General features: G+C 36.9%; 2 protein-coding genes across 2 annotated transcripts; one reads left to right on the forward strand and one right to left on the reverse strand.

The window, feature by feature from the left end:
- Nucleotides 1–2,115: 2,115 nt before the first annotated feature.
- On the forward strand, nt 2,116–4,767 carry LOC125235107 (ADP-dependent glucokinase). The gene is made up of 3 exons (XM_048141540.1): nt 2,116–2,633; nt 3,004–3,449; nt 3,854–4,767. Exons 1-3 carry the CDS (start codon nt 2,281–2,283, stop codon nt 4,549–4,551), a joined length of 1,497 nt encoding a protein of 498 aa, XP_047997497.1. The 5' UTR covers nt 2,116–2,280; the 3' UTR covers nt 4,552–4,767.
- A 4,506-nt stretch (nt 4,768–9,273) lies between these two features.
- LOC125235108 (nuclear nucleic acid-binding protein C1D-like) lies at nt 9,274–11,151 on the reverse strand. Its single transcript, XM_048141541.1, has one exon. It carries the CDS (start codon nt 10,453–10,455, stop codon nt 10,030–10,032), a length of 426 nt encoding a protein of 141 aa, XP_047997498.1. The 5' UTR covers nt 10,456–11,151; the 3' UTR covers nt 9,274–10,029.
- Between the last annotated feature and the right edge of the window lie 53 nt (nt 11,152–11,204).

The following is an 11,204-nucleotide window of genomic DNA, read 5'->3' on the forward strand; positions in this document are numbered from 1 at the left end:
AATAGTGCCCACCGGTTATATGTTATATGGCAGGCGTGTTCATTGGATACATGTAGAACTCAACATCATAGTGTAATAATGGAAAAAATGAATTAGTTACAATTGCCCCCCAGTCGAGATTTGCCCCGCTATAACTTACCTAAATAAACACTGTATAGTTGTAGTACTTGTCGTATTCGAATAGATGTCGCTGCGATATGATAACGATCTGTCAGTGTTAAAGGCGACGTTTCTTTAAACCAAAACTTAAAATATAACAAATGCAAAAATATTTTTTTACATTTGACTGTACCAGAGGGAGCCTATACAAGATTTTTACAATTCGAATTGAGTATGATACACTACCAAACCATAGTTCAAAAAAAAACAGGATGCCACGAAAGGTCTTTTACTATTTCCAGTATTTCCATACTCTTAGCACGATTGCCATATTGGCTAATCGACATCGGAACAAGAAGCAGAAAATTTCGTTTTCACTGACACCAGAGACATTTAAAAAATCCAACATTAATTACAAATGGGTGTACCGCAAGTTGAGCTTCTCGCGCCGTTGTCCTTCCATTTTTGGAGGTCGACGGCCGTACTACCTTTTTGGGAGGTATTTTTTGGCTTTCGAAAGATTCGCGGTCGTGCGATGCTGCTAGGTAAGATGTAGGTATATGTGGACTGTGGATAACGGTTAGGGTTCCTCAGGATGGTATTTAAATTTTAATCGAACATGCAGGCAAAGCGACGGTAAGTTCTAACATTCGGCTTTACTAAGGACTGTACTAATTAATATGTATTATGTGCTAAGGAATACAAGGGACAATTTGATTTTTATAATTCGGTAGTCGTGTAAAGTGAGTTGAAAAAAAAGTTCTGCGGATGTTCAATATTAGGTAAGCAAGAGGTAGGCAAGAGGGCCAAGTGGGTATGTCCGCTCTCGTGGATTAAACCTCCTTCAGACATTTCTAACGTTCCGAAACTTCCGACATTTCTAACGTTCGTTTTTGGCAGGATTTCGGGAATTCACACTATGCGTTGCCCCGCCGGCAATAGGTGCATGTTCTCTCCGTACCAACTTCAAAGATTGCACATGCACGCATACCTATTACATATATTAATATGACTATCTTTTCAGCAACACGCTTCTCAACCTACTCATAGTCATCTCAGGTCTTTATCGCCCGCTGCTGAGCATAGGCCTTTCTTCTAGTAGACCACATATTTATGCCGCTCGTAAGTCTCGCTCATAAGTGACCGGCAGTCTTCTCCTAACAACTTTTAGAAGGCAATGCCTGTTAAGGCGCTAGTTTTTAAAGAAACCACGACAATGCAGTTACTTACTTTGTTCAATTATAATAAAAGAACCCAATAAAAAGAAGACTCGAAAATAATAATTTTTTGGGACAGGTAATGGATCGCGGATGCGCGCCATGCGCGGGTCAACATCCGACGCCCCGCGAAAATTGCACACTTATTTATATTTATGTATCTTGAAATAATGTGGAATACTTTAAGAAATCTTTTAGTTTCGATCTTGTACCTTAAGTTATATTATTGAAGGTAATGAAGTGTGGATATCGAATTTAAAGACATTTTGTGTTAATTACAGTAGAACGAATCAATCTATTTATGTAAATACGTACATAACTTTTTAAGGCCGATATATGGTATTACCGTAGTTGTTGTTTTATTGTAGTAGGTAGGTCATCATCATCATCATTTCAGCCCTTCTTACATCTTCTGTAAGTGGCCATCATTCTGTTAACTTGGTAGGTAGGTATAACCACTTTACCTACTCAGCAGTACTCACTATAAGATCCAAATTTCTTTGTGAATTTCTTTGTTGGTGAATTAAATAGTTCCTAAAATAATACTTTATACTTAAAATAATAGTCACTAGGTAAGAGTGTTATCTATGCAAGCGTGACAGTGGAATGCAGTCATGTCTAGTACTGCAGCAACCGATTATGGGTGAAGACAAATTCCTAAGACGGTTAAAGTGAAGATTATTACGTACTCTTTGTATTTATGTTTTTTCTTATATTTTCTGACAAATATATTTTGAGTAAAACGAAACGTCCAACAATGACAACTAACGTCATGTGTCAGTGATAGACTTGTCAGTGTCAATTTAAGTTTTGCCGAGGTGGTACGCCACTCGACCGATATTTAAATAGGTCGTCTAATTCCTTATCACAGAACTAATAAAATATTAAACACTGGGCCATAAAATGAGGTGACGTGGATCATTAAACTAATCACTCATACATTCCAGTTTAAATTGAAACGTGCATGTATTTATACATGAAGATGGCTGGTACGCCGATCAAATTGGGCTCTGTTGTGTCCTTCTGTATTGTGCTATATGCGATGTATTACCGTAAGAATGATATGGGGGATGAGCGTCTGCACCCTATGAGAGAACAGTTGTTGATACTCGAAAGCCAGAATAGAGTGGGGCTTGGAAGTTTTCAGCCAAGAGTCGCTCTTGGGTACGGGGCTTGCCACGACTTATTTGTGAATGCGACACTGCTGTTGGACCATAGAGAGTTAAACGGGGAGCCGGAACACCACAGTGAGATCCGGAACAACGATGAGTTGATCAAAAGTTTCGCTTATTTTTTCAAGCACGGTGCGGCGGCCGAGTAAGTCGAATAACATGAATTTTAAATATGACCTTCGTGCAATTAACATATTGTATGTCGCGTGCTCTTCTATATTCATTGATTTTTATCATTTTAATATATAGTTGACATATTGTTACTTTATCACTATTTTTACAGTGTAGTAGTAAGTACATAGTCAATTTCAGATATATAAGCGGGTAATATTTTAGAATTTGATTTCAAATACTAATTAGTTTCACGAAAACTTGACCACAGGTCAGGATATTTCGTTTTTTGTTCATCTTTTCAGTGATTAAACACAATTCATAAAATAATCTAATAAATATTCCTCGTTTATCTGACATCTAAATGAAACACCTGTTTTAATGAATTAACCTTTGTTTTCCAGGCGATTTGTTTCCAATGGAAAGCTCTATGATGACCTAGTTGAAAAAGCTTTAAAGCTGTCAGACTCTCGATGGTCGATCGGTGGCAATGCTCCACTCATGGCCAAGCGATTCCACACAGAAGGCTGGAAGGTGCTCCTGGCCGGCAAAATGAGTTCCAAACTCAAATCATACATTCCAAAAGAAATAAAAATAGTTGGTGCCGAAGGAAATGAGGAAGTAAAAGACGATATACATATGATTCTTGAGTATAAGGCTGATGCAAATTTTGGAGATCTTAAAGCCCCCAGAGCCAATCGGTATATTCTCCATAATGATGAGAACAACCCGCTTTTGAGCTCTTTGGAGAAGTTTACGGAGCATCTGCCACAATTCACACCTGATTTGCTCGTTATCAGTGGGCTTCAGATGATGGATAACTTTCCTTTCAAAAAAACTGACACTCAAGGTATAACATGTTACCTAATTTTGTAATTAAGCCTGGGTATCATTTTTCTATTGTATATGTAATTATTTCAATTTTTCAAAAAAACGAAAATACAAAATTCTTCTACATAATCTGTATTCAGTTTCATAACCAATATTTTATTTCTCAGTGTAAAAACTGTGTTGGATATTTCTCATATTCCATTTTGTTATCTCTGTTGTTATCATATAATCTAGCATGAGTACTTCAGGTACTTTCAATTCACCTGAGTAAACAAATTACACACAAACAACTGCCGAGTCTTTTGTTAAGGTTTTACACATTTAATACAATTATGGCACATTTTGACTACATGAGAATAGTTCCAAGCTAGGCTACTCATATTATTTAGTGAAATTAATCATATATTTTAACATATTTTACAGATCTCAGGGCTGATAGACTGGAACTAGTCAAAAAACAAATCCTGTCACAGCCCGCTCAGACCCTCACCCACTTCGAAATGGCCAGTTACGTGGATCTCGAACTGCTTCTACACCTCAAGTCCAAAGTCCTGCCTTACGTGGACTCCATGGGAATGAATGAACAGGAACTGACTAATATACATAACTTACTCTTATACGGTAACGTCAGTTACGCTGCTGACTCCAATCCAAGAGTAGCCACAGCATTGGACCAAATGAGAAAAACATTCCAAATGATAAGACAGAAAAATCAGGAGCACAACAGCAACAGAAAACTAACTCGAATACATGTACACACTTTAGCCTATCAGGCCATCTTGACAGTGAAAGATTCCTCTTGGAAAAGGACCGCCGCAGCCACAGCAAAAGCGTCCCTGACTGCGCATAGATACGTGTGTGACGCTCAAAATATCATGCTAGAAAAATCCAAGTTGTTGCTGGATGATAGTTTTGCTACGAGCACAGCTCATGATAATAATAGCAGGGGCAGGGTTGTCATAGAACCGACCAATCCAGTGGCTTGTTGGGAGGAGACACTTGAGGGTGATCAAGTTGAGATATGTGTAGCGCCAGTTTTGATATGCACAGAAGCACAGTTGACAGCCGGTGCCGGAGATAACATATCTGCCGCTGGATTGGTACTTCAGATAGAGAAGTGAATTTTGCAGTTTTTGCTTTTATGCTTTACTTAATTTTAACAGAGACATCATGTGACTTACATTTTATAAGTTGGTTGTTATTATGTGCCATTTGACTCGTATTGATATCAAACATTGATCAAAATGACTTGTCTTCTGTTCAAGGAGTACATACTTAATGTTGTATTTATTTTTAATTTAATAATTTATATTTTGCTTGAAGGTGTTAAGGGTATTATTAGGCAGCGTTCCCACTTATGCGTCGCGTGTCTCGGGGCGCGCAAAGGGCGTCCGCGCCACGCCACCTGAGTGTAATTCAAAAAGCGTCTCCTCAGTACATTTTGTATAGGAAGGACGTAAGGCGCGCCGCCAAGCGGCGCGGCGCGCGCCCCGCCGCCGCCACGCCACCTGGGGCGCGTCTTACGTCTTTCCTATACAAAATTTACTGAGGAGACGTTTTTTGAATTACACTGAAGCGGCGTGGCGCGGACGCCCGTTGCGCGCCCCGAGACACGCGACGCTCTGGTGTGGCCGGTCACTTAGGAAACTGAACATTCTTTGATCGTATTTATTATATTTTTAGCCATTGCTTGTCATGATACATTCCTATTATTGAAATAATTTTTGATCAGATATAAATGTTGTTTGAATAAAAATGTTCTTACACTATAAAAACATGTTTTATTGCAATAAGGAATTACACTAAATTGGTAAATATATTGAAAATAAAATGTACATAACAATGTTGTTGGTAAAATAATACTTGAGGGAGAACACAATAGTTATTTGTTTTACAAGGGGGCAAAGTAGTTGTTTAACCGCATGTGCCAATATTGATACCTGAGCAAGCGAAAGATTCCAATATTGAACCGCGAGCGTAGCGAGTCACCAAGTGAAACACAAAATTTTTCACCACACCAACACGAACAAAATAATGATTATAAAACATCAAAATAAATCAAATCCATCAATTTATTCAATATTTATGATTCAAAATAATCATTTATAGGTAAAATCTAGCAGCCAGATTAAGACATCGAGTTAAAATTTGTATGAAATTACTTTGCCCCCTTGTGAATAAAATGCAATTTTGCTATCCGTTTTCGAATAGCAAAGAAAGCCTTTACCAGTTGGTGTGGTGAAAATGTTATTTCTTAATTAGTTGTTACAAAGTTTGCATACTCCAGACTGTTCTGAATTGCTTTTTAACATGCAAGTCATGAGCAGTCTGATGTAAGCTGACAACAAACAGCTATGTGTACCTATTTAATTAAGTCTACTATGTTTTAGTTAACAGTAAACATTTTATGTGGGCATTTCTATGTACCCTCAGTCCGTTTTCAATGCAAAAATCCAAGATGGCGCCTGTAATGTATGGGATATTGGCCATCCAATATCGGATTGGATAATGTGAAAACGCACTTATACCTAATCAGGAAATTGTTACGCATAGATTAATAACTAGTGATCAGAACTATGGGAGTAAAACTTTAACAAAACTTGCTAAGTGGACATTTTAGAGTACTTACAGATGAAAATATTAATATCCTTGTAGTAATGTACCTATTGGAAATCTTGGATTTAGGTATATAATCAAATTTAACACTGATCTGAAAATAATAATCTTAGTTTTATTTTAAATTTATGTCAGCTCTAAGGTTTTGTTAAAGATTTACTCCCATAGTTCCGATCACTGTTAATAACCCATTTGGTTATGCACCTTTTTAATAAAAAAAATTAAAAACATCTAAGAACATGGATATTCTAAGTGTCATTAAGGAGGGAAGAATTAATTTGCCACAATTTCCAGGGTTCGAAATTATCAAGATAATAACGACCCGTGATAATTATCGGATAATTATCCGATAATTATCCGATAATTATCGGATAATTATCGATTATTATCACCAGTATTAAAAGATCATTTGTAAAATTGTTTCAGAAGAAATATCAGTGGTTTATTGTTTAAAAACAAAAAATTGTTAATTTTTCTTACATAACATACTACAGAAATCAACACTAATAATTAACAGTAGATTTAATGAAAATCTGTGTTCGTCAGATTTGAACATAAATTACTTGACCAAAGAAGCCAAAGGAATATCTTCATCCGATGGTGATTCTATTTCCATTGGCATTGTCGTTGCTACAGCTTCAGTAGAACTTATTTGTTCCTCTAAAATCCAACTAAGATCTTGCTTCTTGGTTTTATCCTCTTGGTTATAATATTTAAACAAGAATACCAGCTTTGCAGCCTTTTCATTGCCCAGTCTGTTTCTTAGCTTTGACTGCACTAGCCCAAATGATGAAAAACATCTCTCTAATGGTGCAGTTGAAGCTATTGCGGTTAATAACTGTTCACAAAACTTTACGAACTTTTCTTTTTGTGGCCATCTCTCTTCATCTTCTAGAGTCACGGAAGTCCACCACAAAATAGGGCAGGTGTTCTTGAACGTTTCGCCAAACATGAATTTGGGAAAAGGGTAAGCTTTTGCTGTTAGTGCCATTATGAAAGGAGCAAAGTTTTCATCAACTTCTCCAGCAGTTATGAAGTTATACGCTTGTTTTTTCTGTTCATTGTTTAGGTTTCGACCAAGGAACCTATGATCTACCATATTTACAGCGTAATGTAAGCCTTGCAGTGCCATTGCTCTACGACTCAAAAAGATTTTCTTTGTTTTTGCATTTTGGTATGCACTGTTACCCAACAGGTCAAACTCGAGTTTATTCCATATTTCAACAGCTATAGCTATTGTGGTAGTATTACGTTGCATCCTGTCGAGAGCTGTTGCAATGGGTGACAATGTTTTAAGGAAATCTACAGCATTCATTGTAATCTGACAGTCATTCACAATTTTTATAACCTCCCTATCGATTTTGTCTTTATGGTCTTGGCTAACTTGAACTAAAATTCCTCTGTTATCCAGATACGAGCGAATAGCGTCGTTCATCGTGTTCCAACGTACTTCTAGAGGGAGGACTAACTTTTTACCACCTGCTTGTTTGTATAGAGCTGCTGGAATGTGATGGTTGCGAAAGTATTTTATTACTTTCATTATCGATGCGGTAACGGCAGGGATCTCCAAATCTTTAGCCAGTAGATTTAAGATGTGAGCTGAACATCCATATTGTATTATGTCCACGTCTTCAGTTTTCTCAAGATGACTCCGCATTAATCGCTCATTAGCAGCACTGTCTGTGACAAAACTTCTAACAGTAACGCCTAATTCCTGCTTAGCTTTAGCGATTGATTTTAGTGCGATGTCCTTCAAATTAAGAGCTGTGTGTGGATTTTCTTTTGTATCCGCACAATCAACAAAAATTGAGTCGCCTTGAGCAGTAACAATGTTGCTGCAAACCAGAGGTTCAGTATGAACATTGCTCCAGCCATCCTGAGACATGCAAACTGTTTGATTCGTAAGTTTTTCTTTACATATAGTCATTGTCTCAGCATAATTTTTTTCTAATATGGGATTGCCTATTTCATATGCTGATGGAGGTCTATACCCAGGACGTAAAAGGGCGCATAATTTTTTAAACTCTTCGTGTTCAACATGATTGAATGGAGTGTTAGTCGCGTAAAAGTATTTTCCGACCTGCATATCAATTTTTTGCTTATATTCCTTGGTTGTTGTTATGACTTCGGAATTTTTAAGACATAGTATTTTCGATTGTGTAGATAACTGCTTTCGGCTACTTCCAGTTTCTTCACTAGCTTCTATTGTTTTGCCTAAACAAAAAAAAAACTAATTTATTTAGGTATTCTTAAAAAAAAACTGAGGTTGAGGTTACTTAGAGACAGTTATTTCACATAATCACGCGACCCGTCGCGCGTACAAGTCTTATTACTCTTATCACTCTTATTAGCGATACAAAATACAAATTTATTTAGGTACTAGAATTTGAAATTGCCGCGCGGAGTCGCGCTGCTGCTGCTTGAAACTACTGGCCTCTTATTGCGTCTGCGTGTGAGCTTTGAACTGACTTAATAAACTGATCTTTGTTCTCGTTCTCGTGTATCAACAATTTGAGATTAATTATTATAATTTATGATTGTAAATATAACTGTTCATAAAGAAACATGAAATGCCAAACCTGTGTTTTGCCCAGTCAGATGTGACTGAGACTGAACTGAACTGGAACTGGTTGATGGCAATGATGGCTGTGGATCTGGTTCTGCTATGTGTACTTGCGGCTGACATACTTTTACGTGAGATTTCATTCTATTTAGTATTCCTTGCATCTCTTTGTCACATTTTTTGCACCGAGCCCATAACCCAGTATTTTTTGTCTTCGTGCAACTAAAGAATGACCACACTGGATCTTTCTCGCGCGGCATTGTTCAAATTCAACACACTAAACAATATTTAACTTAATAAACCAATGACATTCGAGTTCACTTGACTTTACATAACACCAACTGACATTTTTTGTGAATTGGGGGAATCCCCGTGTCGCGGCTAGACGTGCGTTCGGATAGACGCAACAAGCGCAGAAATACACGTTTGGATACTTAGAATATAGTTTATTTCACAGACGCAATTTTTTGTTATTATCAATTGATAATTATCCACCTGTTATTATCACGATAATTATCGTGATAATTATCGTGATAATTATCGTTGATAATTATCCTTTCGAACCCTGACAATTTCTTATTTAATCAGAGTAATTTAATCTATGCTTTAACAATTTCTTAATTGGGTTGAACAGTAAATAGAAATGCAGACGTGTTGAATACCAACGTTGATACTGACATTACACAGAGTATTCAGAGGTTGTGAAGCAACGGTGACATTTCTATATTATCATCAGATCAAAGGTACTTCAAACTTTTACACAATACAATACAATCCATTTAATGAGTCAAACCATAAGAGTAAATTATGTACAGTAGATTATGAATATTATGATAACAGTATAATAAAATTGGTTTCTTACTATGATATAAAATGGCTTCATATCTTGAATTTATATATAAAACCATTTCTAATTACACTATATGTCATAGAACTTCTTCGAAAATGTCATTAAAGGTATTCTTCATCACTATTAAACACTAGGTTCACCTACCAATGTAAAGCAGTTAATCACACCTTCATTTTGAGTGAAAAATTTGTATATGTGACCAATAGTTCAACAAAAGTAAGTGACCAATTTTTCTTTTGTCAAAACAAGTTACATGAATATTGGTAAAATTGTACATTAATAAAAAGAGATTGTTTTCTGCATCACTATGGTCGTGTAAACCGGCACAGGTGTGAACTGTCTTCCATTGAACTTTTATAGAAAATATTCATTAATATTTCACATTCTACACATAGATCATGCTACCTTTTCCAAACCACAAAACTAAATGCCATAACACAACACAAAACATGGTTTAAGAGTTCAATAGTGCATTCCCTAAAATTAAATAACCATTATCAGAAACTTAGGACTAGACTTATAAATCAATAATCAACACTCAGTCTTACATATTAGGAGCCTACTTACAATTTAATCGTCGAATTTTATCTTTTTATTTAGTGGCTGTCCCGTCGCTCTGTAAGGATCATAGAGACCGCTTCTGACAAACCTTTTAGCTGCTTCTAAGTCCACAGTAGGTCGTTTATCTCGATCTTTTACTTCCTGCCACTTAACCATTGTAGCTTTTATTCTTTGCAACTCATCTCTGATTGGATGCTTCATTGGGTCGACGCCTTGTATTCTCAAATGAATCCAGTGAAGAGAATTTAGTGTGAACGCGAGGAATAAATCTAGCTCGATCTGTGCAGGCAAGGTCAGCTTGTCATAATGCTCTTTTAGCGGCAGCAGCTGATCTAAAACTCCTTGCACCTCTATCAAATTTTGCTTGAGGTCTTCGCAGTTATTAACGAAGTCTTTATCCTTCGATAATTCTCCGTACTCCAGATCCCAATTCATTGTGATTATTTGTCTGCAAACAGATTATTCTTTTATACGTGTCGGTAATCGGCTTTGATTAGAATGATCGCTCCACGTTTTATTTATAACCTACGACCCTGACCCAACGATAGGCTAGACCGCCATATAAGATATGACAGTAATGACAGTTCGGAATGTCAAACCAAAGTTTGGAACTTGTTCAAGACACGTAAAAAGCAGTTGCATCTTATTATGGTGTTTCGTGTATAGTCTGGCAAAGCGACCTTGCCGGTAGGTAAAGCGCGGGATTTAAAACCACATAGAGTTGACTTTGCGGCGGCGGTAGCGAAGCGAGTGGGCAAACTCTTTTGCCAGAAACAACTCGTTGAACTTCATCGTTGTCGCCATAAGTCAAAAAAATACTTATAAAACTTGTGACCGTGCCACTGCTGCACGCCGCTTATATTTCCTATTATTTGGCATAAAATTTTCACCTAACTTTAAGGGCCGATGCATATTGGATTGCATGCCAACTTGCATGAAAAGTGCGACAACAGTGCAGCGTGCAATTTTCGTATACGTTGCAGTCTCACTGATTTACACATATTTAAAATTTTATTGCAAAGTTTTTAACACTGCTCTCCGAGCAGACTCCGAGACCACGGGGACAATGCGGTCCTTGAAACGTCTGAGGTTAGTGTTAAAAACATAATTATTTAAGTCCCGTTTGCAATTTTAAATATGTTGCAGTCTGTACCGACCCTAACAATTAATGTGTGAATATAGTT

This window comes from Leguminivora glycinivorella, chromosome 17, assembly GCF_023078275.1.
Source record: "Leguminivora glycinivorella isolate SPB_JAAS2020 chromosome 17, LegGlyc_1.1, whole genome shotgun sequence".
Classification (NCBI taxonomy): Eukaryota; Metazoa; Arthropoda; class Insecta; order Lepidoptera; family Tortricidae; genus Leguminivora; species Leguminivora glycinivorella.

What these genes read in the sequence shown, in the direction of transcription:
- LOC125235107 (XM_048141540.1), top strand. Translation starts at nt 2,281, where the DNA reads ATGTATTTATACATGAAGATGGCTGGTACGCCGATCAAATTGGGCTCT. An exon ending in AAGCACGGTGCGGCGGCCGA is followed by an intron (nt 2,634 to 3,003) that starts GTAAGTCGAATA and finishes TTTGTTTTCCAG; the next exon opens with GCGATTTGTTTCCAATGGAA. An exon ending in CAAAAAAACTGACACTCAAG is followed by an intron (nt 3,450 to 3,853) that starts GTATAACATGTT and finishes CATATTTTACAG; the next exon opens with ATCTCAGGGCTGATAGACTG.
- LOC125235108 (XM_048141541.1), bottom strand. Translation starts at nt 10,455, where the DNA reads ATGAATTGGGATCTGGAGTACGGAGAATTATCGAAGGATAAAGACTTC.